Genomic DNA, 26,236 nt, shown 5'->3' with positions numbered 1-26,236 from the left:
GCATGAAGGCAATGAATGCATCGACGCCTCTTCAAAATAGAGCCTCTCACAGACTGAAAATGCCACTTCGTTTCTTGCCATGTGGGTACACAATCAGTGCAGCGACAAATAGACCCACGGAGATACCGATGGCCGTCTGGATCATTCCGTAACCTAGAGAGGTCAGGGAGCTGCCAGAGGATGAGCTGCTGGTGCTATTGATCGTGCCCGAGGTCACCTCTTCCGCATATGCCAGACCGGATATGATTGAACCACTCGATGCAAGACCGGACGGCACTAGCGTGAAGATACCAGGGATAATCGCCGCAGCCGCGTGGCCGTGCCACAGACGACTGTACAGATTAGCCAAGAGACCGATGGTGAACGCGCCCACCGTGTTGGCAACCTCGCCGGAACCGAGCCTCTTGGTGCTGAAATAATTGGCCACGTACCCACAGACACCCATGAAGATCGTGACAGGGAGCTGCTTCGGCTTGGCTTGATTGATGAGAGCAGCAAACAGACAGAATAGCGCGACAAATGGGAAATGCTGGATATACTCGTTTCCCCAGGTCCCGAAACTACTCGTGCTGCACGTGGACTGGTCGGTGGCATTGCTATCCATTAACCCATAGATCGTCGTGCCAACAGTCACACCGTACCCGAGGAAGAGGGAGTAGATGATGGTGAAGACCATTCGGATTGAACCAGCATTCATCTGATGCGATTGTAACTCCAGACTACTGCTGAGAACAGCGAAACCGGGCAGGATCATCGCAATGGCGGACTGAGCCATGGCTGAAAAGCAGAAGACATGTTCACCGTTATGTCTAATACTACCGAACGCACGTGCGATGAAGGAAGTCAGAATGGCCGCCGAGACCTCGAGGACGTTGGAGTATGTGGCTGAGGTCGGGGCGAGAATATGCTGCATGAAGCCCACCAGACAGCCCAGACAAAAGATTATGGGGAGGTCAACGGGGCGAGCCGAGAACGAGTAAGGGCCGACAGCGACACTCGCCAGACCGGTCAGGAGAACCAGGATCCAACGGTTATAGCGGGGCTTTCGCTGCATAATATCATCCAAGTCTTGGGTGGCCTGTTCGACACCGACCACGTCGTGAACGACATTTTTGTAAACATTATGGGTCTCTGCGAGACGGGAGAGATCCAGGCCTTGGATGACACGAATAATCTTGACCTCGGCCGTGCGAGTGAGAGGGTCATCGAACGACATGAACATACAACCCGGAATATAGAGAAATTGAGCCTTGACCTCCAACACATTGGAGGTCATCATCATGTACTCTTCCAACCGGTGGGTAGGAGCACCGTACTTCATCAAAGCTCGGCAGAGTTGCATTATATACTGCTGGCGGGCGAGCAGGTGGGCAATGTGCACTGTAAGCTGAACATTCTTCGAACTCTTTCGCTTTTGCTTCTTTCGCTCTTTATGATTCATGGGGGCCGGTCCTTCTGCGCCAGGCACACCGATTCGGCCCATATCCATAGAAGCTTGGATGAGGGAAGATGTATAGTGGTGGCCGGATTTGGGTCGGTTGGCCTTGTTGACCTTGCCGGCATTGCTGTTGGCGTACCATTTGAGCTTCTCCTTCTTGGTATTGGGGGTCATCGAGCCCATCAGGGTACCCGGCGTGCCTGGTGTGCCGGGCATGGTTGGCGCCAGTGTTTCGGTCTCGGGATCGGTGTCGGATGCTGTAGACACAACACTCACTCTGCTCGCTGATGGCAAGTTGTTGGCATAGACGCGAAGCAGCTGCGATAGAAGGCCTCCATTGAGAGGCGTGGATGCGTATTCTCCTGGCGTTGAGGCTCCTGAGAGCGGTTCCGTCTCTCGTCGGTGAGACTGTGGCCGGTGATGAAGCCCCAGCTGACTCAACAGATGCTGTGCCTGCGAATCATGCCCGATTCCTCCCATCCGCTGCTCTTCGTCTTTCGCCTGACGAGCAGCAAAACTCCGCAGGTCGTCCGTCGCGCCGTAAAGCTCCGGGTCGTAACTGGCATCCAACCCGTCCGCCTCTCGCTCATGCGGACGACCCAGCCGCTCCGCGAGGGTGCCAGCGCCAGCGCGGACACGCTGGCTTAGTGTCCTCCATCGTTGCGGGACAGAGGCGACACTCGGTCTGTCCTTCGATTCCTCTCGGTCCAATGTCTTGGACTGGGGTTGATCTTCCTCCAGATGGGCGCCCTGTCCTTCACCAGCACTCTCGGAGATCGAACTCTCCACGGAGGGCTGGTGAGGAGGGGAAAGTGTTTTCTCGTCGTAGCTCGACATTCAAACAGGCCCAAAGATCCACGGGGCCCAACCACGTCTCAGGGCACAAAGGGGGCCTGTCGGAAGGCACCGGATGACGCAAAGGGGAACCTGAATTGATTTGCCCTTTCGAGGTCAAAGAACAGCTCTGGACGTCCACAAAAGAAGCTGGTTAGGGAATCAGAACACAGTCCGGAAGGGACCAGTTGAACGAAGAAGCACGGCCTTGGGCAGTACGCCACCAACGACTACCCTTCATATTTTGGGGAAGAAGAAGGAGGGGAAAAAATCAATGAAAAAGAAATAGCCGATGGGGTGGGCGGACCAGGGGGCGAGAGTGGAGGTCGGGGATTTGGTAGGAAATGAGGAGAACCGGCTCGTCAGGGCCAGACTGCACTCGGTGGACCCACGTCGCTAATGTGGGTTGAAGTCATGAGCGGACAGGACCGCGCGTCAATCCTTGCGGGGGCTTACTGGACTGTTGGACTGCTGGACTGGCCAGATGGACTGGGATTGAGTGGACGGTGGAGTATGGGAGGGTGTGAAGCGCTTGGCAAGTGAACTAGAGATCGCACGGCAAACCCGGTTCCTGGCCGTCTCCCGTGATCATCACGGGGAAACCGGATGCCCCTGACCATGACAGCTCGTCCCTTTATGCTGTATAAAAAGGGTTCATAAAAAGAGTCGTCGAACCGTTACATGCGAAACAAGCTTCGCCATACATAGCCACTAAAAGACGCTAAAGAGGATTGAGGAGCGGCCGTTCTTCCAGTAATAAGAGCAGGTGACCAAAGTGGCGCAGGGGAAGGGAAACGCAAATGAGGAGTCCGAGGACGATCCATCCGAGAAGGGTCATGATTGCCGGGTGGTTTCATGATTCGTGCAGATTGACAAGCACCCACGTATGCTCCGTCCGCCCTTCTTCTGAAGCAATCCCCGGCGCAAAAATCACCGTTATTCTGTTGTGTGGGAAGTGGAGCAATCACTTGGGGTCTCGGCCCATGTGGAGATCGCGAGCGGCCAGAATCAATTATGTATTAGGCTTCCCGAGGTACCATATCCACCACTCATCCCTGTTTGGAAGGTCTCTCGACTACTGGATAGCTAAGAGAATAGAAAGGCGAGCATGCCGAGAGGCCCGAGGGACCGAATAGAGTGAATCCTACCCTTCAGAAGAATCGAAGCCGATGAAGCCGAAGTATACCCGGGGGGCTGCATGCCCCTGCATGCCCTGCAGATACATATTCTCCGGCCACGAACGATTGACGCCCAAAATAGGAACCACCTCAGCCACGAGTTGAGGGAAGCGCAGCCGCCGGCGATGAATCTAGATTCCCCTGTCCCTTTCCAAGATCTCCTCGATCTTGGGCTGGTGTCCGCGTCAAGGGTTATTTATAGCCTGACCGGTGGCGCCCGGACGGTGGAGCCGAGGCTCATGGACGGTCTGGCCGCACGCGCCATCAAAAAGCTATATACTCGACTCAACGGGGAAAAAAGAATCAAAGGAAGAACAGGAGGTCTGCTCACACAGCCCGGATAAGCAAGGGTTTCGTGATTTTCATCGGACTGCACTTCCCGCTTTTGAAAGGATGGCGAGACCCGGTGGGGAACGCACCCGACCCCACTGGCGATCAGCGAGACCACGGCGAGAGCAGCCGGGGGATACCTGATATGAGATATAGTTCGATGATATAGTTTGATACAACATTCAATATCATATAATCGTGGATGAACCTCAGAGGAATGACCGAAGGGCCCCGTGCGGAGTATACACTCCACGGGTAAAAAGATGGGGGACCACTATATATCCATACTGACAGGTCGGCTATATCTACCAGTAGAACACAGCTCACGTGGGTAAGAGCTCAAATCCTTTTACGCTGACTCAGTCTCGCCTAGAGTTGTCTTGAGAATTCATTGATGACCACGCCCTTCTCCCCGTATGCATCTACACGAGGATCCGATCCCAGGCGCTCGTATTCAAGCCACTTGGGTTCCCGCGGAGAGATGCACCTGTCATTCACCGTCCAGCGTCCAGTGTTGCACGTCCAAAGTCATCGGGGCCTCCGATTCGAGCGGACAGCCAAGACGAAAAACCAAGACCCAAGAAATTCCGTCCAAAACTTGATTGCTGCCTAGCCCTTGCTTTTTGCGGCCTGCAGCGCGGTATTAATCTGTGCCAGTCGCATGCCATGCCAAGCCCCTCCACCCCGCGACCCCGCGCCAGTCATCTCCGCATCGAAGGGTAGCACGTTATCATACGGTAGCAATACGCCGCCTCAGCCCCTCTCGCTCATGCGCACCGCCCCCGATCTCTTTCTTCCGCTTTCGATCATGAGTCCGTCCTTTCCTCTCCTTTCCAACCTGTCAGACGGGACCAAATAACCCCATCCCATCGACGACACAACCCCCCGCCCACCAAACGATGCAGCAATGGCAACCACAGTCCAACCCCCGATCACCCCATCGCCCTCCGGCGCTCACACCTCCTCGCCCCGGCCCCTGACCGACTGACCAACACCCCTACCACCCTGAGCATCACCCGTGAGAACACTCTCTCGGGGCGCGACTTCTCGGTCCACCAGCTCCGCAACCACGAACCCTTCGATAGCCCGCAGCGGCGGACGCTGCTCTTCACAGTGACGGGTAAGCTCTGGAGCAACTCGCTGCACCGCTCAATCCGCGATGCGGCGGGGCGGCCGCTGCTGGAGCTACGACGGATCTGGTGGCGCAAGCAGTGGAGCGTGAAGCGGGCCGGAGGCGCGGGGGACGATCTGCTGAGCGTCGAGATGCGATGGGCGATTGGGATGAAGATGGCAGTGCGGGTGACAAACGCAATGTTGGCGGCCGGGCGACTCGACGAGGAGCAGCAACAGCAACAGCAACAGGAACACCAGCAGCAGCAACTGCAGCAACGGCGACGGCCGGGGAGGCGGGGCGGACGAGGGCACCCGCGGCGGGAACCGTCGCCGCCGCCACCCTACAGTGCGGCAATAGCGGAGGCAGGCAGCAGTGAGAGCAGCAGCGGGCCTGGCAGCGGCAACGAGAGCGACGGTAGTGTAGAGTCGAAGGGGGACCATGTGTTGCCGTCGTACGACTCAGTGCGGCGGCTAGGGAGCCGGCACTCGCTGCGGGATCTGCTGGACGCGGTTGAGCCGCCGGCTGAGCCGGCACCAGCATCGTCATATGCGTTTTTGCCGCAGCGGCGGTACTCGGAGGCGGTGGTGGAGGAGAAACTCGAACTGAAGGTGGAGCAGGTGAACAGCACGCTGGCCGGGGTAAAGATGGGGGATCGGCGGATCATCCAGATACGGCGCGGAAAGGTAATGGATTTTACTCTATCGGGCCCGTTGCCGCGGTGGGAGGTGGAGATTGCGGAGGGCGTGGATTTGTTACTGGTGAGTCGAAATCCTTAATGGATGATTTCTCTTCTCTCGAGCTATGAGTCGTGAGCCATGTATTTCCGAGCAACGGGAAGAAATCCTGAAAGACTGCGCTAATTTGGATTCCTAGGCCGTCAGCATTGTACTGATCATGGCGGAGTTCGTGCGGCATGAATATCGGGTTCGAATCAACAATTGAGGATGCTCCGAGCTCCGAGGCCCAGTGGTGATATCCTGTCATGCCTCATTCGGCATTCAGCATCCTATATTTCGCATTTGCTCTCTCATACGAAGCTTCTCCCATCAACCTCCCAGCATGGCGGGTCTGCAAGACCCGATTAAACAAGCTCCCCTCCTGTTTCCATGAGCGACTACCATAGCATGGTTTTTTTTTTTTTTTTTTTTTTTTTTTTTTTTTTTTTTTTTAAAACCCTTTCTCTCCTCTTTCACAGGATCTACTTTTACTTCTATAAGTTTCTACTAAAAGCCATTTCACAATGGAAAGCGCAAGCGCAAATTGAGGGTTCTCACAGGAAAGCTGAATGCCCCCGAGGGGGCAAGCGGAAGGCATCTCGGTGTAAAGTTGATTATGTCAAGCGTTCTTAATGTAAAACAAACACCAACCGGTACAATTTTTCTAAGCCATACATTTCGTCATGCAAGGAACAAGTCTTTTTTCTTGGTGTCCCCCAAAATTAAGTTATACTGTGTGGATGCATTGCCATCAAGTTGTGACGGCATTGGGAGGGAATCAAATCAAGTTTTGAACAAGAGGCAAAACAAGGGAAACCGGCAGAGATAAGGGGGAAGGGAAGGAGAGGGAGACAAAAAACAAAATTAAAAATCAGATCCTGTAGAGCCTCTAATCTACGAGGACTGGATCTTGGAAAGGCGCTTGGTCATGCTGGAGAAGAAATTAGTGTCTGTGAGTTGCAGAGACATCGTTGGCAGATGTAGAATGCACGTACAAATCAAAGAAAGAGAACTGGCTGGGCTGGTTGCCATACTCATAGACAAACCGGCTGGCCAGGTGGCTACCGAAGATAGCACGGAGATAGTTCTCAGGAACCTGGAGAGATGATTAGTAGGGGCACCAAAGAGGATAGAGAGCGAAGAGATGAAATAGAAAGAGAATAAGACAGGGGAAAAACATACCCGCTCCAGAATAGTCTCGAGGCCGATCTTATCCAGCAGCAGACGAGGCAGAGCATCGCCCAGGACCGAGCGACGCAGGGCAATGTTGTGCCACAGCTCGGTCTGCTGGAGTTCCTCGTCGAGCTTGGTAATAGCCACACTGAGGCGGTCACTGAGGACGCTACGCAGGACACCAGTCTGCTCGTGCTCGCGCCAGATGGCCTCGAACTCGAGAGTGGCGTTCTGCTTGATGATCTCTTGGACCTCCTTGACGTAGGCCTGATAGAACTCGGGGACAGTACCATCCTCGGCGACACACATGTTCTTCACGAACTCTTCGTCGTTGAAGGACAGCGAAGCGAGAACCTCGAGAGACGATGAAGTTACACCACCCTTGTTGGCGGAGGCATCCTTGAACAGAATGCAACCGGCCTTCTCAAGACGCAACTTGCTGTCCTGGGTGATGAACAGGTTGGCACCTTCGACGATGTACGGAACAATGCACTTGTTATCTTGGATGAGCTTGCCGACGGTGGACAGGTCGATGGACTCCGGGCGGCCACCGCAGGGCACGAAGACATCGAACTTCTCGTGGTGGCGCAGGTGGAAGGTATTGCGGAAGATCATACCGTTATGAATAACCTCGCCGGTGGGCAATCTGACGTTCTTCTCATCGACAAGCACGCGGTAACCTTCAGGAGAAAGCAGAGACATGTCGAATTCGGAAATCATGACACGCTTTTTAGCCAGGCGGATCAGTTCATCGTGATTAAGACCATTGGGATCAACAATGACACCGGAGCCATCCACGATAGCACCGTACTTTTCGTTGGCGAGCAGGATCTCGTTGGATCCCAGATCGCCGTCGGGGCCACCGGTCTGAAGCTTCAGCATGGTGGAAGGATCGATCTTCAGCTTGCGGTAGATACCGAGAACGTACTGACGGACCGAGAGGGTCGTCATGCCGTAGGTGTCGTGGGGAATACCACCCAGCTTGGGGCTCTTGCCGGTGAAGAACGACTTCCACCAAGGGGCGCCGCGGTTGCGGGCGTGCTCGGTCGCCCAATCGACCAGCTCGGCGGTGTTCTCGTCCGGACCCATGAAAAGGATTTCGTCCTTGCCGTGGAGATCGACAATAGGGTCCTTGATACCGGGGCTGACCGGGGGCAGCAGCAGGTCCATGATGCTGTCAATGTACTTCTCAAAGGCGACCCGCGCCTTGTCTTGATGGTTCACATCCAACAGAATCACACCCTTGGCACCGCCTTCGGGGATATCCTTGTTCTTGCGCTGTTGAGTGTTGGCCAAGTTGTAGTTCTCGTCAAACAGCGAGCGGGCATTGATACCGTACGCCTCCTTGTTCCGGCTCTTGACGATACGGATACCACCACGAGCAATGTCACGGAAGCGCAGGTGGAAGCCACGGAACTCCGAGCTGATGACAAGGAACATGCCGTAGAGGGGTTGGGGATACTCGTGCTCCGGCAAGAAGTCCGGCTGCAGGCGGAAGCTGAGCGCCACCTTGGTGGGGGTGAAGAAATTGGTCTTGAGGATTGAGGCATTGAAAACACGGAACGAGGTCATCACCATCTCATCGTGCTCGTTCGCAGCCGTGCTGCGGATCAGCTGCTTCAGCTTATTTCCATCCAGAACTTCATCCACCTGGAGACGCAGGTAACTCAGAGTGGGCAAGAAATCGTCACCGGTAGGACCCTGGTTTTGTACGTAGTGGGTATTGGCAAAGTCGAGGTAGAGCTTGTGAATCAATTCGGGATAGTTGTTGATGATCTCGAAAATGTATTCGGCAGTGAATGTCTCGGTACGCAGACGCTTCTTGATCTTCGACAGCAATTCGGCATGAACGCTGTTGTTGCTATCGAGCAGAGCGGACAGCGAAGTGTACTCAGAACCGAGACGGTTCAGGAACTGTTGCACAAACACCCAAGCGCAATGGGCATAGATGGTTTCCTGCAGACTGAGACGACCGGTGGCGAAGTGGCCCTGGAAGCGGTTCTGGGGAATACAGTACAGCAGTGAGGCCTCCTTCATGATCTGGTGAATAGCCGCCTCGATTGGTGGGAACTTTGCGGTCACCTCGGTCGATTCAGAGGGACGCAGATAGAGAGAGATGACGGTGATGCCGTTGGAGAAGTGCTCAAGGTACTTGCGGGAGCTGGTCAGGCGGTAGTAGTGGTAAAGATCCGACAAGGCACTGAACAGACCCATGGCCGAACCCTGGCGGTAGGCAATTACGAGACGCTTCTCACGGCTGCCCTCGATCTCGAACATCTCAATCACAGGGCCAGTCCGGCTGACAGCAGTGGCGATGATCTCCTGGTAGATGGCCTTCGTGTTGGGGGTGGCCTTCTGAAGGAAGCGCTTCTCACCGATGATATCGATGTTGGTCTCGTCGGGGGACGGGTTGGGATTGGCGAACTGGCACTTGTACACGAAGTAGCAGCGCAGCTGCTGGCCATGGTCGCCCGGAAGAGTGGTGGGGGAGCGGAAGGTCTCCACGCGGTAGCTGTTGGCGCCCTTGGAAGTGTTAATGTACTTCTCATCGATTCGCTGCTCGTAGCGGGGGCCATCCATGGACGCCACACCGGGCCGGCTGGTGTCAATATAGACGGCATGATCCTCCGCCTCCTTGTCCAGGCGAATCTCCAGCTTCTTGTCATCCCGGGCATAGGCTGCGACCTTGGCCGCATAGAGAGAGAGAATATGGGTCACGATGTTGCCCACGGACTCGGTCTGGAAGTAGGTGTCATCGATCCCCAGCATGTTATAGAACCAAGAGGTCTCGGAGACGACGAAATCACTGGGGAAGAAGCCCCTCTCCTCTAATTGATCCATCACTATTGCAGATTGTCAACATGATGACTCGTTTGCTTTCTTCGTTTTCTCCCCGCATCGACCGGGTTGTGGGAGGGGGGGAAGACGATGCTACTCACCTTGCTCCATTTGTTTCTGCTTGCCTTCAAAGGTAGCGGCAATGTAACCCGGGTCCTCCGCCGACAGCGCGCGGTGCGGGCTGCCGGGAGTACCGGGGATGCCCAGATGGGTGGGCTGGGGGGAAGGCTGGCGCAAGGCCGTGCCGACGACATGGTCCAGATGCTTGTTGTGCGGGTAGCGCTGGAATCCGATGGGGGTGCCTGTGCCGGAGCTCCCGTCCTGGCTGGCAAAGGGCTTCGGGGCGGGGCGGGCGGGCAGGATGCCATTCGAGGCCTCCGACGGCGGAGTAGAGGGTATAGGAGACGACATTGGGAAAGTCTTGGAGGACTTCTAAACACGAATTGAAAGGAAAAGGGAAGAACGCTGAGTACCACGGTCAGCTGAAGGCACGTGGACGGAGAGATAAGGGAGACAACGAGGGCTATGCGCGCTTATCAGCGCAACGGCAGGAGGAACAATGTTGGCTGGCTGTTGATAAGCGCGCATGGCCACCGTCTTGTGCACACGGGTGGATTGGAGAGCTGCTTTGCGGAAACGGACTTCCTATTGCCTGGTACACCTGCGTGGAAAGGAGCCCATGCAATGGTCCCCCGATAACACGCAAGGGAGGGGCGAGGGACCAATTTCGTCATAGCTCTTGGGCGGTGTGCAATGGGGATGATACTCCATCGACCGATAGCATATATCACATAGCACATAAAGCAAACAGCTTATAGCATCAAGGCATATAGACTTATCGGCCTATAGATAGGTGGGACATAGGGGTAGGGATATTCGGTGTGACCACTTACCAGCGCCATCGACTATCGTCGAATATAGATCGAGATCGAAAAAAAAAACAGGTGGATGGTGCTCGGAAATCCGGGGAACGAGCCCAGCTTTTTAAATCGCTAGAGACTTGATTTTGAATTTTTCTTTATCATTGAATTTATTTAAATCGGTTCTTTTTTTTTCTTTTTTTTTTTTTCTTTCCCTGGCACGTTCATTCCCATTCTGATTCCCTTGACATTATTACACGTATCGTGACGGACCAAGGCGCACCCCCGGGCCAGTCATAACCGATGCTAGGCGGACTGAGTCGACGACTCCATCGTGACCAGCGGTCTCGATGCCCTTGATCCGCAGCTGGGACTCCACCGGGGCAGCGCTCATTCCTTCCTTCTGCTGCCCGCGGGCCCTCGCTGGTCAGGGCGTGACTAAGAGCCGGCGATGGGCAGGCCGCTGATTGGCAGCCATCGCCCCTCCTACCGAGGGGAAAGACCGAGAGGGAAAATCCCGCTGCGTCATGCGGGCCGAAAATAGAGAGATAATTGCCTCACTGGGCCTGGAACAGTGGCTGGGGTGGAACAGGAATCGCCTTCCTATTCACTCGATTCCTATACTTAGGATACTTCGTTTACGGCCGCTCAGCATTACGACGATGGGGGCACGCCGGACAATCCGGTCACGAGGTCCTGGTCACAGGACCTCGGGGCTACAAGTTCTGACAGACGCCTCAAGAGGATTCGACTCGATCCTGGGAATGTTATGACTGTATTATTGAATGAATGGGGACGCGAGTGAAAGAACGAACGCCCCCAGGGGGTTCCTGATCAGGGGAAAAAAATATAGGAAAAAATCCTGGTGGTCACCTGAGGATGGGATGACCGGTTTATTCAGGAACCACGTCAAATCGAGATTCCTGCTTGACCGTCGTTTCCTTCTGTGATTACACTCGACGCCCCCTATATGAAACCATATTCCCCCATTATGGCGCCTATTGCGACGGTGGCATTAGCATAATATGATATAATATTATTATACTATCATCATATTACCCAATTGGGATCCTATTGGCATCCAATTGGCATCCAATTGTGATGACAAAAAAATATTAAGGAGTAATGGATGGCCCCAAAATATTGACGCCTAGTATATCCCTATGGAAACTAGTCCTGGAACCCATCCACGAAACAGCTGGGGAACTAAGTTAACTAAGGCAATGCGTTTAGTCACAGAATAATCATCCCCGCATCCCATCATGGTTCCGCCGAATGGACGAGGGTTTGCGAGCACACCCAGTAAGCACGTCGGGCTCGATGCTCAAGGTTGACCACGATCACGATATCGGATATCGTGGGGAACGCGATGTGTCATGGCGTTTCGGTCGTGAACAAATGCCTCAATCTGCCCCAGCTCCAGCCCTACCGTCGCCCCCGGGAGATTTTCGCCTACGGGAGACTCTCGTGGGTAATAGCCTTGGCTATTCCGGCACCAACGGAAGGAGAGAGGGTTGGGGGCGAGTGAAAGACGTCAGGCCTGCACATTGCACATTGAACTCCCCCCGGGCCGGCAACGCCTTCCACTTCCACCGCCAACCGGTACCTGGATCGGTCACACCATGCGGGGTAGGGCCCCTCCCAATGGAAATCCCAAACCTGCCAACGGGCCCTGAGGAACCCAAACCCAAACTCGCGCATGTCTCTCTGCGAATCACCGAATCACGGGGTCCCCAACAGAAACTTATTGCTCCAAGATGCGGCGGGCCTTTTACGTGATGTCGGCGGGCTCGGCGCCATCGCGATTGGCAGAAGGGTCCGACCGGCGAGGGATGTGGTAATGCCGGTCCTCAAGGGGAAATGATAATCCGGAGTCCGCCTGATTCTGCCTGATTCCGAGGGTTGGGCCTCCCGACACGGATATCCCATCCGACTTGGAGTGTTGCACGGCCTGTAATCAGTCAGTCTGGGCCGAGCAGTCGCCAGGGTCTACGGGAGGCAGAGGGGTAGAGGCACCGAGACAACCCAGGGCTCCTGTCCCTGGCCATTTTATCGGAAGGCGAAGGGGATGGGATGAGCTCAGCTCCTTCCTGCTCGTCTAGGTTCGCAAGGACCATTCCCTGACCAGGAAGGAAATGGAATTGCGCCTTGATGAGAGAGACAGGTGCCTGTGGAAGAGCCCGGACCCTCCACGCAGCCTCACAATCAGAATCAGGCCCAGCTCTGGGACAGGGTTGATGAGTTGGGCAAGTGGTCGGCTGACCCTCTGCAGAACAAGGAGAACGGATCCCAAAACACAAACATGTCGCAGCCGAGGAACACAAGAGAGGCATGAAAGCGTGTAAATACCAGAAAGTCCGAGCGGAGGATCGCCCGGGACCATACTCAGAACCCCTTCGGGGATCATGGGGATCCTGCGAAGGTTGGCGAGCGCAAACGTGGACGGATCGGCCTGGTTGTAATCCAGCGAGCTTCAAGCGTTCAGGACATGTCTTCATCAAGCTTCTATCGCGAGATGCTCGCCCTGAGATTGGGGAAGGAGCTCTCCCGGATTTCTCATCTATTTCTCTCGTATGCGAAGTACTTGGATTTTCGACCAAGTCTTGCCCAATAATCCCCTCGTCGGTGGCATCCCCTGCATCCTTCAATATACTTCAGTAGACTTCACTTGACCTCTAGTCCCAGCCCCCCAACGCGAGGAAACATACCCTTCGCCTTCTCAGGGGGGTGGATGGATTAGAAGGTGAGATGAATGCCCAAACGGCGAAGCGCAAAGAATGCCCTTATCTCCTAGGCATCATGGGGCTCTCGCCAGCACATACACAAACACAAACACGTAGCATCGAAGGGGGTTTGTTGAGCAAACTTCCCGAGACTGAGGAACTCATGGCTGGGCAGCCGCTTTACACGACCATGCGGGACGCCATGCACGGCGTGTGTACCTGATCTGTCAGGCGCAGCAACGGCCAACGCATGATACACTGCTGCAGCCGCGGCACAATCTGCACTGTGCTCGTCGTAACGGGGAGAGAGGGTTCACACTTCTCTGGCGGTGAGGCCGAGAAGACGGTTGTGATGGGCGAGAAATAATCGGATAAATTTGTGTTATGTGTAGCCAGATAGATACAACAACAGGGCGGAATGCTCAACCCTCAACCGCCTCGAGGCCAGGATCCGGTCAAGGTTCCCCCGGGGCTCCCGTATTCCCCGGAAGCTTCTGGGGGAACATCGAAGGGGGATTGATTGCTGAGAACTATGTCGCAACCCCCAATGGCGGAAACCCCAGCCTCAGGAAACCCGACAGTGGTACGATGGGAAGTATGTCGGGAAAAGGGGGGAGCCCCTGTGTTCTCCAGAATGGCTTTGAATGGCTTTGATCTCCCCCAGATTCCCGAGTGTGGGGGGAGGAAACTGGAGGCAATAGAACGGCACTAGACGAGTAGTCCGTCGATTCGCGGGTTGGCTGGCGTACTTTGGACGCTGGGATAGTAGGTGAGCTCCGATCAGCCTCTCGGTCCTTCATACCCCGAGATCAACATGAGACATAGTATTATGCCTAGTGAGGTAATAGTGAGTTGGCCTATCGTATGGTAAAGGATAGCCCCTGACTTCCCATTAGAAGTAATCCGGGGATGTACGACCGAAGAACCTCTTTCGAGGTAGCGATGTCTAGCCAGAAGTAGATATACTAGTATCCCCATATACACCTTTCAAAGCAAGCACGGGGGTTCTGGGACTACTGTAGAACCACTTCTGCACGCATAAGTGACCCATCGCAAACGGCCGAGATGGCTGTACATCTTTTATTTTCTTTCTGTCTCTCTGTCTCTGTCTCTCTCTCTCTCTCTCTCTCTCTCTCTCTCTCTCTCTCTCTCTCTCTCTCTCTCTCTGTGTGTGTGTGTGTGTGTGTGTGTGTGTGTGTTTTCCAGATTCTATTAATATTCACATTGGAAAGAGGTGGAGTGTCGCTTGAACAGCAATAAAGTGCGGGAGTCGATCCCCCGAACCAGCCGGATAATTAGGTCCATTGAATACGGACGGAAAGTGCATCTGTTGATCAATCTACGGATAAAATGGATAGACACAGAGACGGCCCAGAGCCTAGACCCTGATCATCCCCGTAACCTAGAAGAATGATCATGAGAACCAAGAACCAAGAAAGAAGCACCGCGATCAAACTTGATTATAAGATACGTCTCCGACAATGAGAGTCCAATAATAGCAGGTAGCGGGAGAGCGAATGCAATCCCGGAGAGACCAACTCGTAATGGCATACCCGACGGGTAAAACATGAATCGGGCGGCCACCGCCATTCCCGGTCGGGGGAGAGCGCCAGGCAGGAGGCGATAATTCATTCGGGGTGGATTCAGTGTGCCGCTCCCCCCTGGCATTGGACCCCACTGACAAGTGTTGGGGGATCCTTCACGGACTGATCTCAATTTTCAGAGACGCTTGGAGTTTGCCCGGTAGGAGGGCAAAAGACAATTATGCCGTATACTTCAGCTTCATCCAGGAATTCGCTCCTGCCATTCTCTCCCTATGTTCTCTCCCTTGACCACACTGTTTTGGATGTCTTCTTTTGAGACCCTCGTGCGGAGTTTGCTTCAGTCGCCGTCCACATCCCCGACAGTCTGGTCGATGGGCCCAGACGAGAGGATGAAGGATCGGCCTCGTGGACCGAGGTCCGCCAGTCGGCGTTTCCCCGGGATTGTCGGAGCGCCCTTGGGAGAAGAACCGCCCTATCGCACTGAACCCCCCAATCGCCGCTATGTGTGCTGGCCATCGAAACACGCCAGAAGCCCCGTCGAAGGGGAGGACCGGCGCGTCTCCTTACCCGATCTAGCCTGGGCGGCTCTCCCGCCCAACTTCCCCGTCCCCCTAGGAGAGCACTAGTCGCCTATCATGATGAACATTGGATATTCCCCCTGCTATCGGAGGTTCATTTCCGGAGAAGAGCTGATCCATCCGATAGGCGCCAAAGAAAGCACCCCCCCCATCCTCCTTGTGTGGTTGTGGGGATATAGTGGCTGCTTCTGGATGTTCCTTTTCAATATGATTTGGTCCTACCGGGAGTCTCTTTCCCCCCCACACGGCCCTGCAACGCGTCTGGTCTTGAATCTTCTGGGGCCGGGGAAAGCGGTGGCCCTCCCGGGAATGTCGCATCCCTGCCTAATTCGATGGGTGACGAGAATGAGGCGATTAGGCTTGGCAAGGTGATCTCCAGGGCGAGACGCCCAAGTTGGGCCCCCAAAGGGTGATATGAGGATTGACGTGCCGCGCATCTGCATATCTGCACATCTGGGGTTGGACGGGCTGAATGTTGTTCTGGTTCGGGGTCCGGCGTTGGATGTTGGGATTGCTGCAAACGGGGGGTGTGGTGGCACTCAAAGTCACCCAGGTCCCTGGGTACGGGGAATGAGACTCCGGATCCTCTTCCCCGGCGCGGACCTGGAAGTACCTAGAAGTACCTATGTACCTGGGGGTACCTTGAGCGGAACTCCGTACTTTGTTCTGAAGTACTTCTCCCACCCTCCATGTTACTCCACATCGTTTGATCTGAGCGAAGGGGCTTTTCCTTTTTCTTTTCTTTATTTCTTTTTCTTTTTTTTTCAAACTAGTTCCAATCATTCCCTCTTAATCATCTAGCGAGTTCCTTTTAATCTGGCCTCTTCTCCTTCAGAGGAAGAATATAACTACCCGACGCCCCAGACCGACCCGTTGGGATCCTTTCCCCAAACCCCAGATTCGTTTACCCACTCATTTTACCCGGACGCTGTACACGGCACTTCTCTCCGTTGAAATCTCTTTCTCTTGACACTCTTCCTTTGACGCCTGTGAACTCCCGCTTACTTCTTTAATCTCTGATCCTCCCACTCAGTTGGCCAACCCTCCTGCTGTGGTTATCTCATCGTCTTATCTCGCCTCCCTGTAACTATCCCTTATCCTCTCCCGGAGCCGTCTTTCTTATCTCACGGCTTTTACTCCCCTTCACCACGAAGAACAAGCATTTTTATTACCTTCATCATTTTTTTTTCATGTGAGTCCACTTGATCTGCCTTGCTGCTGCTTGTTACATCATCTCTCGCCCCCAGCTCCGATCTCCCGAAGCTGCTTTCGGGCGGGTTCGGGAATTACCTGGGTCCTTTTGCACGAAAAGCAAATAGAAAAGAACCCACAAAAACTCGCTCCGAAGAGACTCTGACTGACCAGGGTTGTTACTAGCTAGCTGCACAGCTGTCCGTGCAAAGTCATAACCGCAAAGTCGTGAACTGCTCGCCCTTTCTGCCGAGGTTCACGCTCCGCTGCTCCACAGAACTACAAAAGAGCTCCCTCCACGACAACCTCCCCTGATTTCACACCACACCTCTATTTCACCAACACAATGGCTTCTATCTCTGCTGTTCATAAGACCACCTCGGTCTCCATTGCCCCTCCCGCCTCTGCAGATGCCTTCGCTGCCTACTCTCAGGACATTTCGCGTGCCATCATGACTGCGACCCACACTAAACCATCCAAGCTCCACCAGAGCTCCATCGACGGCATGCCCCCGGCTCCTCCACCTTCGCCTGTATCTTTCGCCATCGACAGTAATCGGAAGGCCTCCCAGCATGAGAAGATCCCCAGCTTGAGCCTTGAGTAGGCTCGCCATACAAATCTTCCGACTCGGTCACTTTGCGGGAGTAGAGAAGCTTCATCGCGAGGATCTTTCTGCTTTGTACCACCAACGCACCCTACCCAAACTACGCCCATTCTCACGTCGACTTGCTCGATTTGCTGAAGCGGGTGACGATTCTCTTTTCTATCCCCGAGTTCTTTATGCTTTCTGTCTTTTCTCTCTATCGCTCTTTATCTGTCTCTTATCTACGGGTGTTTCGTCTTCTCACCGCGGTCTGGTTTAGCGAGCACGGCGGCGTTATGTGTAGAGCCCTTGCAGGTCATCGCAAGGCCTGTTTTGTTATTTCCTGTTTTTCTGTCTGCTCGGTTCTTTCTCTTTGCCTCTAATGACTAAGGGTTTACTGGGAACACAAAAGAGTCCAAGGAGGGACGGGAAGGTTTTCCGGTGTTAATAAATCCCTGGAAAGAACATGAAACCAATTTGAAACCAATTCTAATATAATAGCCTCTGCTTTTTATTCCTACTTCTCGACATTGCTTCTATTCTTTGGGAAACAAGATGGGAATCGTATGAAATAGTCAAGCACATCCCGAGTTGTTGAGAAGGGTATGTACTCTTTTAGCCATCTCGAGCCAAACGGCCCTGTCACGCCCGCTGTCGCCAAAAGCACCATTTAGTAGAAGGAAAATCTCCCCCACCCCGACGACCTTCTCTTTCCAGCGACCAGAGCCGCCACTCTCCTTCAGCCTTGCACAATCCATACACCTAGAACCGCCACCGCAAGCACACCCAGTCGCTGGTATTCCTCTAATTGAACGCCACCCCTTCACGCACGAAACTATGAACGGCGTGCCCCCGCGCGCGCAACCCCCCTTCGCCCTCGGAGCCATCGCACCAGGGCGGACACTCAGGGCCGAGGCGAGGTAGCGCACCGTCGATCCCGACGTCACTTCTCTCCCGATCGGGGACAGTCCCCAGGTCGTGCGAACACACGTCCACGGCCGGGGGAATCGCGTGCGAGAGCTCTTGGTCGCACAGTACTAGGCGACGCGGGAGTTGCGCGGAATCGTATTGGGAGAGGGAACCTAGAATCGGGGCCGCGCAGGCGTGAATGCGTCAGGGTGTATGGGCATGACGTTTATGAGAGCATACGAACTCCCATGGACACCAGATCTTCATGTGCTCGGGTACCAGGCGATGGGGATTCGGTCCAGCATCGAAAGATCCTCGGCAGCCCGGACCCGCTGAAGGAAAAGACCCTCTGGTGGGCTTATGGAGAATAAAAATGGCAAGAAACGGGAGGATAGGGGCAAACTGTTCAGTGGGGCATTGTCATATGCTCCCGAGCCAGTCTAGGATGTAGAATCCCAACCATAAAACCAATACTTAGTGTACACAGAGTTGTGACATATGCAGGGTCCAAATCCTCGATGGAGAAAAGCAGGGGAACAAACTCCTCGGCGATGGAGATCCCACGTGACTGGCAACCAAGATATGATTGCGGGTAGATTGAGAGTCTGCACTCTCTGGCTGGGATCATAGAATCTAGGGAAGGTCATGATATTTACTTTCTGATCTGAGCGATTGGATAACCCTAAATACATCTAAGGGGTGGAGAGAGGGGAGGGAGTTGATGCTGGACATCATATATAAAAGCTGTGAAATATGTGACCGGAGAGTGTAGTCCGTCGGACAATTTGTGGATGGCTTTGCTGCTAGTTCATGGCTTACATCCAATATGAAATACTTCTAAAGACTACCTGACTACTTTGACGCGAGAGAAGGAGAGAACGCATCGTTGAACGAAGCAACCAGTGGAAAATAAAATGAGGCAAAAATTTGACATTACGTAGTTGGCTACGTACGATTTCCGTGGCCATGACCTAGGCTCTCGTTCGTTGACCAGGCGTATCCAAGGGCCAGGAAGACATGAAATTCGATCTGGTGATTCTTAGGTCGTAGAATGACTGGGCTCTCTGAGCATGCCTTTGCAATCCGCTGTAGTTACCGGGCACCAAAATTTAGGGCGGGTATGGATAGACTCCACCCCACAATATTATGGTGTATCCTTGATAGCGAAGATCGTAGAGCAATATGCCGCAGCACTACCGGTATAAAGGCAACTTGAGGAAGGCAATGCCGGCCAAGTCAAGTTTTGCACAACTTTTCACCTTCACGGTCAGGAAGTCAAGAGAACAAGGCCGATGAAAAGACAGGCATTTTGAGGGACGAGCTACGAAGAATTGCGGATCCCAAAGACCCGCTTCTTTTCGCCCTCTGTTCAATGACCATCGAGACAACCGAGTGTTCACAATCGTAAAATGGAGAGGAGCAGGCCTGATACTGCGAGGGAGTGGAAGTCTCTGGGTCTCGACCCTAATATTTGTTTTTCTTCCCCCTCTCTTGTGTTGGATTTGGGAGAGAAAACCTTGAACAGATTCCCTCTCTGTCCCATGATGAGAAAAAGCCTCAAGATGGCAAATGACCTTCTGCAGGCTGCTCTCTAAGCTCCTGCATCATCTGATGAAGGGCAGACAGCGCCTCCGGGTCACCCTGGATGGCACGTTCGTTGAGCATACGGATTTCCGCGATTTGGGACTCTGTTTGGGCCCACGCGCCAAGGCGATCCGCGAAGTTGACATTGCGGCGGCCACTGAAAGCAGTCCGCACAGTATCTGTCTCTCCTTTGTCCGCTTTGATCTTCTGCAGACGGTGGATGAATTGGGCTTGATGCGAGGTCATGCCTGGGCGCCGGGGCACGCTGCCGAACCCGGGCGCCTGAGAGGCCGACGGGTCGCCGGCCCCTGCAGGAACACTAGAGGGATCAGAGGTAGAGTCCGGACCTTGGACCAATGCGGGGGCCGAGTTGGAGGTGATGTTTGCCTTGCGACCGAGGATCTTCACGCTGTTGGCTGCGAGGAGCTCGAACGCTAGGCCCTGGCGCAGAGGTGCGGGCAAGGTATGGTCAGTGTCCGGGAGAGAATTCGGGTGCGCGAAGACTAACTCGGTGCCGATCTGATCGGCCCAGGCGCAACTGAAGATTTGATTGTGGTACGAGACGATCGGATTGCACGTGTGGAGACCGAGGATTTGGATTCGTTCAGCAGAGAGGGGCTCGGATTCTGTGCTTGCAACGGGCGTGAAGGGGTCTCGACCAGAAGACCCTTCTGTGCCTTCGTCAGCCGCCAGGTCTGTTTCGGTTGCGGGGGTCGAGCCCTCCTGACGCCGTCGGGGAGGACGGATCAATCCATGGTGGGAGGTGAGGTCGAGGTTCAGGTAGAAGGACTAGCGCGCCGCCTGTTTGTCAGATTCTAGGACCAGTATCAAACGCATGGACTCCTTGCACACCTCAGTCTCGGTCTCATGGTATTCGTATTCCCATTCCTCCTCCAGACCGGGATCAATGGCCTCCATGTTTGGATGGAGGGGGTCTGTTTATGATTGACAAGGGTTTTGGGGGAGTGGGGGTCGCGATGATTCGTGCCGATAAGATAGATCGACTGAGTCAGCCGTGCCGCAAGCGGTGAAGACTTGGCATTTTGGTAGGTTTTGTTTTGGTGGAGGTACATGCATACGAGGGACACCCGAAATGAAGATGTTTTTGAAACTGGAAAACTGGAAAAGAGGCGACGAGATGGATAATTAGAGCCAATTTGGCTTCGTAATGATGCGACCGGACTAGTCTACTAGTCGCAGAAAAGTCTCGGAGTATCCGATTGACGATGGCGCGATCCCGGTCGGCTCCCCAGACCCCAAAACCCTTACTATCACTTAGGGGCCGTCTTAGGCGCCCGCGAGTCAGCCTTATGGAAACTTGAACCAAACCCCCCCCTCCCCTCATCCGTTCCATCACTTCTCCTCTCCCATTCTTTCCCCAAGTGACTCGACCAAAACCCCCGAGAGACCATGGCCCGGGCATCATGTGTTCGTAAGTATCCGAGTCTTCCGCTCTTAGCTTCCCATGCAGGACTTTCGGGCCATATGGCGATCGCATCCGGCTTGGCTCTGACTGCCATGCATTTCCGCACGTTCCCGGGCGCCTGCGTTGACTTGCTCGAAATCTTCCCCATTTGACTTTTTTCTCTTTTTTACTGCTCACGGGAAAAAATGTGGGCTGGGATCGGAAGGCCCGGTCAAGGCAAAACTGACTCTGTTTATTTAGTCCTTCCCCTCCTGCTATGCGCCCTGTTTGCTTCTCTCATTGCTTCCCGGCCCACTTTAGACTCCTCTACGGTATGCCCGTCAACCATAGGTGACTCCGCTACGCATGATTGCATCGATCAGGACTCTTCAGCTTCGACTGGACTCCCAGAGTCTGCGCTGGCTGCTCAGGCGCATCCTATTGATTCGGGCGCCTCTGCATTGGCGGTTTACGGGAATATCCTGGAGCAGATGACTCGCAAGGCCAAAGCGACCATTGCGGCCCTCTCGTCCCTGATCATCTATGTCTCGGTCAATAGCCTAGCCCGGACCCTCAAGCCCTCGGCCTGGGTCTGGTATGAGGAAGACCGAGACGAGCCAACATGGTTGGCGTCTTCGCGCTCCTGGCTTGACCGCAAATCTTGCCGATGGCTCGGCATCTGTGGTGTCGCGCATTTTGAAATGGTCGGTAGCCATTTCGGCCATCGCGATCCGTCCAAATGGTCTGAAAACACGGATGCTGACCCGGAGTCGTTGCCATGGCGGTCGTTCTGGGTGAGCGGGGCCAGCAACCAGACCGAGTGGGATGCTGACGAGCGGGCTCGGCGGGAGATCCCCGACTATGTCTTCGACTATGCCCCACTCGTCCACCTCTATTCTGGCGAGCAATTTTGGCCCGGCGACATCGCGGAGCATTTGTGGCACACCACCCCCACGCTCAATTACACTCCCATCCAGGCTCAATGGGATCATCCGACCTTGGAGGACTTGAACGATCTCAATCAGTGGGAAGGCGGGCGGCATGTGTTCCTGACCAGTGACGAGGACCCCACCAGCCGTCCACCCTGGTTGGAGGGAGAGAAGAACATTCCAAAGCCAGGCAACGGGGATGAAGAGTCAACGAAAGAATCATGGGCGGAGGGGGATGGCCGAGTGGATAGCCAGATTCACGATGATAGCGAGGGGGCCCGCGCCGAGTGGGACGACTTGCGGCAGTACACCGAGGAAGACAGAGAACGCATGGAGAAAGATGCGCTCGCCCGAGAATCCAAACAAGGTTCCCAACGGTTTCGACAGGAGCTACGGAAGCGCTATGGCGGTCACGAAATTCAACAACCTTTCAAGGGCGCTTCCGCTAGAGGCATCGGGGGCAGAAGCGATGCGCCGGCAATTTTGCTGGTGATGGACAAAGGTAACGGCGTGGTGGATGCCTTTTGGTTCTACTTCTATAGCTTCAACCTAGGCAACACTGTTGTTAACGTGCGCTTTGGTAACCATGTTGGAGACTGGGAGCATTGTCTCGTGCGATTCCATCATGGCCAGCCAAAGGCATTGTTCTTCAGTGCCCATTCCGGCGGCGAGGCCTATCAGTACGAGTCTGTGGAAAAGATCGGTCAGCGGGTGAGTCTACAGTCTATCTTGTTTACCATTCAACGGTATACCAATTCTGATATCCTATAAGCCGGTCATATACTCTGCTGAAGGCAGTCATGCTATGTACGCCCATGCCGGAGTCCATGAATATGTTCTGCCCTGGGGTCTCCTGCACGACGTTACCGATCGCGGCCCATTGTGGGACCCTCTGCTCAATTCCAAGGCGTACAGATACGATTTCGATACCGATGATCTACGTGCCTCCACCTTTACCCCCCTGGCTCCCACAGAGTGGTTTTATTTTAAAGGCCATTGGGGCGACAAATTTTATCCCCTTGGTGATTCGCGTCAATACCGCTTCGCCGGCCAATATCACTATGTCAATGGCCCTATTGGACCGCGGTTCAAGCATCTCAACCGCCACAAGGTCTGCCAAGGCCCTGATCGCTCTGCCTGTGTAATCAAGGATTACATTGGAGAGGCTGAGCGAGCTCCCTGGTGGTCTGTGGCAGATTCTGGGATATGATTTTCTCCTACCCACTTCCTCAAATCTGATTGACCATTTTCTATACATGGACCGTTGCTGACCATAGAGGGGAATTGAAAAGCCCCTTCTACTTATACCCTTTTTTTGCTTTTTGAGTCGATATATACCCTCTCCTCTTGCTTTTGAGATTTTCGCATTTTGATTCCAATTCCCCGCACTATAGAGTTACTCCGGTGCTTGATGAAAGCGTTCATTTGCTAGCCGATCCCAAAGACGGCATGAAACTACGACCTCGACATTCCTTGACTTAGCGATCGTTTTTCGCTTGATATTCAATGATTTTGGCCGTTTGGCGCAGGTTTTGTTCTTTTGATTTGATATTTGGCCCGCATTGCGGTTTAGCTTTGGACCCCTAGACTTCCTTCATCTCCCCAATCTCCAAAGATGACAGCATACAAATACAATAAACTAGACTAACAAATCACTCTCCTATAGAATTAAACCTTAAAAGGATGCTTGTATCTCTTGAATGCTTTTATTGGATATACATAGGAGCATAATCATGGGCAATGCTATACACCAGAGCGCTTCCTCAACTACTTGTTTGAAGCATGCTAATCAAGACCGCCAATATATAAACATAGATAATCGACATCAGCATCGATTCTAGACGACATTATTGAAAATTAGCACCAGCTCTCATGGGGATAGCAGCTATCCACGGATCTCGAACAGGCGAATACGGCCCTGTTCATTGGCCACAGCCAACTGCTCAGAGTTAGGCGAGATAGCCACGGATGTGATGCGTCCTAGTGGAGTGTTCGAGGTAGGCCAGTTACGGTAGACAGTGCAGGACGGGAGGTGAACTATTAGCATCGAGTTAGTAAAATTCATCCAAACACATACAAAAGTTAATGAGGGCAAGCCACATACCGATTCGCAAGGCATCGCGCTTCCATCGGCTCGCCATAACCAGCATCTGTCCGTCCGGCGCAAAGACCAGATGACTGGTTGGGGTAGTGAGCTGGTCCAGCACGCGGGTTGGGGTCGGGCTTCGAGGGATTCCAGCCTGGACGCCATTCTTATCGGCAGTAGACTTATCCACCGAGGCTGCCGCCCATTCACGGCGGTCGTAGATATTGACGATACCGCTGGAACTGCCAATTGCGACCCAGCGGTCGCCACCAAGCTGGGTGCGGCCGGAGCGGCCGCCGAGGCTGAGGACGGTCGTGCCGACAGCGCCTGCGTCGAGCCAGCGCGCAATGATGCGGCGCTGCTTGCCATCCCACTCAGAGACCTCGCCATTTTTGCTGGCAACCGTCATTCCCTGGCCGTCAGACCACCAGGCGAAGTCAGCGACGCCACCGCGACCGTCAACGCGCACCTGTGCGATCCACTGCGCGGTGCCGGCATCCAACACGTTGATCAGGCCGCCGCCCTTCCGTGCGGTGCCTACAAGGCCAACGTATCGGCCGCAAGGGGAGAGCTTGAAGCGCTCCATGGTTTTCTGCTCTTCCTTGCGGTCTGCGGTGCCATTGACCTTATCCACCTTGCCGGTATCCAGATCCCAGATGTGGAAGTAACGCCGGCGACCAGCAGCAAAAATCTTGTTCCCTGTTGGCGGGGCAAAGGCGGATGTGTGGATGGGGGTGCGCTTGATGTGCAGAGAGGTCAAGAGGGGGTTCGGGGCTGGGGCGGAGGGAGAGATGTGATGCATGAAGAGGGTTGAGGCGGGCCCTGAGGAGAGCAGAAGTGGGTAGTGAGGGTGGAACATGAGAGAGTCAACAGAGGACTAAATCGTGAATGTTAGCTTGATAGCCGCCTTTGCAATGTATCGTGTGAATCAAGATCATGGCTCTTACCGGTTGGTCCTTTCCGACATCCTTCAACCGCGCAATGTCGAGCACCTCCTGACGCAGCTTGCGCTTCTTGCCTGGTTGAGTATTGTCTTCAACGCGGGTCAAGTCGGTAGTATTCTGAAGCAGCTTTGCTAAAGGCTGCATGGACAATTGCTCATTCTCGTCGTCTGAATCCATGACCTCATCGCTGTCCGCATCCGAGTCATCGGAATTGGTCTTGCGGCGCTTCGCAACCTCCGGATTCGCCCACTCGGGAGTTGGGTGTAGGCGCTGGAACTGCCGGCGAAGTCGCCGAACATATTCTGTGCCGCTGACGATATCTTCTGACTCTGTGTTGCGCAGTTTGCGCAGCTTGGCTTGGCCAGCGAGCGAGACTGCAAGGCGCTCATCATCGCTGTCATGCCAGATGGCGGGCAAGGCCTCTCGGTCGTCTTCTTCGTCAGACGGGGTCTCTGGGGAGGGGATGATATCTGTGGAAGCCGGTGCGCCTGAGTCGAGGAAAAAGAGCTATCGATAACCAGAAGTTATTAGCTGAGTGTCCTCCAGCAAACAAGAGAGGAATTCATACGTCTTCATCAGCCATGGAACCCATGCCACCATCTTCATCGTCGTCCTCCTCCTCAGCGCTTCCGTTCTCCGCATCGCTGTGTAAGGCGAGCTGCATAGCATTGGCTCGCTCCTGCTGGTTTCTCAATGCATTCATGAAGCCCTCATCATCACCAAAAAGAAGACGCTCCAGCTTCTCCTCAGCCTCATCCTTCTCAAGAACATCGTCCTCATCTGAGCTTGTTTCGTCGTCCATCTCAATATCTTCATCGGCGGGACGGGGATGCATGGTTGTGGCCTCGAACGGAGACCGAGCGGCCGTCCGCTTGGTTTTTGTCTTTAGCCCGACGTTCGGCATTGTGATATGTCCAGCCCGTATTATCAAAAGGGATTAAAGTAACTTCCTGCGCAGAATAGACTTCCGCAGCGACCGGCGTTCCAGAGCTTGCTTCGGCGGGATCAGAATATTTTTCGCGTTGATTTTTGCGTTGCCGGCAGATTATGGCGGTGAGAAAGGCGGAAATAAATAACCGTGGTGCCTCAGGCTACAAAGTCGGATGGTTAATTTATCTGGGCGGGTCTCGTGCATTATGGTAAGCCGGGCTTGTCATAAATGTTTTTGGGTGCGCTTTGCAACTGGGAGAGCCTGGATGACTTGAACGCTCAACAATTATTACAGGACTCCAGAAAAGAAGAGGTCATGGTTTATAACCCAGCTAGTAAATTAAGACAA

At 54.1% G+C, this 26,236-nt stretch overlaps 7 protein-coding genes across 7 annotated transcripts; 3 read left to right on the top strand and 4 right to left on the bottom strand.

Annotated features, from left to right (window-relative positions):
• Positions 1–46: 46 nt before the first annotated feature.
• On the bottom strand, positions 47–2,275 carry N7462_009841 (threonine/serine exporter family protein; the record flags this gene model as incomplete). Its single annotated transcript, XM_057081555.1, has 1 exon — positions 47–2,275. The coding sequence occupies one exon, from the start codon at positions 2,273–2,275 to the stop codon at positions 47–49; it is 2,229 nt and encodes a 742-aa protein (XP_056928595.1).
• Positions 2,276–4,441: 2,166 nt separating this feature from the next.
• N7462_009840 (uncharacterized protein) lies at positions 4,442–5,836 on the top strand (the record flags this gene model as incomplete). Its single annotated transcript, XM_057081554.1, has 3 exons — positions 4,442–4,596; positions 4,686–5,652; positions 5,768–5,836. The coding sequence occupies 3 exons, from the start codon at positions 4,442–4,444 to the stop codon at positions 5,834–5,836; spliced, it is 1,191 nt and encodes a 396-aa protein (XP_056928594.1).
• A 668-nt stretch (positions 5,837–6,504) lies between these two features.
• On the bottom strand, positions 6,505–10,032 carry N7462_009839 (glutamate dehydrogenase (NAD(+)); the record flags this gene model as incomplete). Its single annotated transcript, XM_057081553.1, has 4 exons — positions 6,505–6,541; positions 6,606–6,706; positions 6,793–9,626; positions 9,723–10,032. The coding sequence occupies 4 exons, from the start codon at positions 10,030–10,032 to the stop codon at positions 6,505–6,507; spliced, it is 3,282 nt and encodes a 1,093-aa protein (XP_056928593.1).
• A 6,831-nt stretch (positions 10,033–16,863) lies between these two features.
• Positions 16,864–17,121, top strand: N7462_009838 (uncharacterized protein; the record flags this gene model as incomplete). The annotated part of the gene is made up of 1 exon (XM_057081552.1): positions 16,864–17,121. One exon carries the CDS (start codon positions 16,864–16,866, stop codon positions 17,119–17,121), a length of 258 nt encoding a protein of 85 aa, XP_056928592.1.
• A 2,445-nt stretch (positions 17,122–19,566) lies between these two features.
• On the bottom strand, positions 19,567–20,511 carry N7462_009837 (TFIIIC subunit 6 family protein; the record flags this gene model as incomplete). Its single annotated transcript, XM_057081551.1, has 2 exons — positions 19,567–20,382; positions 20,446–20,511. The coding sequence occupies 2 exons, from the start codon at positions 20,509–20,511 to the stop codon at positions 19,567–19,569; spliced, it is 882 nt and encodes a 293-aa protein (XP_056928591.1).
• A 492-nt stretch (positions 20,512–21,003) lies between these two features.
• On the top strand, positions 21,004–23,137 carry N7462_009836 (uncharacterized protein; the record flags this gene model as incomplete). The annotated part of the gene is made up of 4 exons (XM_057081550.1): positions 21,004–21,025; positions 21,260–21,330; positions 21,382–22,638; positions 22,700–23,137. 4 exons carry the CDS (start codon positions 21,004–21,006, stop codon positions 23,135–23,137), a joined length of 1,788 nt encoding a protein of 595 aa, XP_056928590.1.
• Positions 23,138–23,812: 675 nt separating this feature from the next.
• Positions 23,813–25,861, bottom strand: N7462_009835 (WD40 repeat domain-containing protein; the record flags this gene model as incomplete). The annotated part of the gene is made up of 4 exons (XM_057081549.1): positions 23,813–23,964; positions 24,032–24,890; positions 24,961–25,464; positions 25,526–25,861. 4 exons carry the CDS (start codon positions 25,859–25,861, stop codon positions 23,813–23,815), a joined length of 1,851 nt encoding a protein of 616 aa, XP_056928589.1.
• Between the last annotated feature and the right edge of the window lie 375 nt (positions 25,862–26,236).

This window comes from Penicillium macrosclerotiorum (assembly GCF_028827735.1).
Source record: "Penicillium macrosclerotiorum strain IBT 26536 chromosome Unknown utg000010l_segment0_segment0, whole genome shotgun sequence".
In the NCBI taxonomy this organism is placed as follows: Eukaryota; Fungi; Ascomycota; class Eurotiomycetes; order Eurotiales; family Aspergillaceae; genus Penicillium; species Penicillium macrosclerotiorum.
This window is presented reverse-complemented; position numbering and strand designations above follow the sequence as displayed.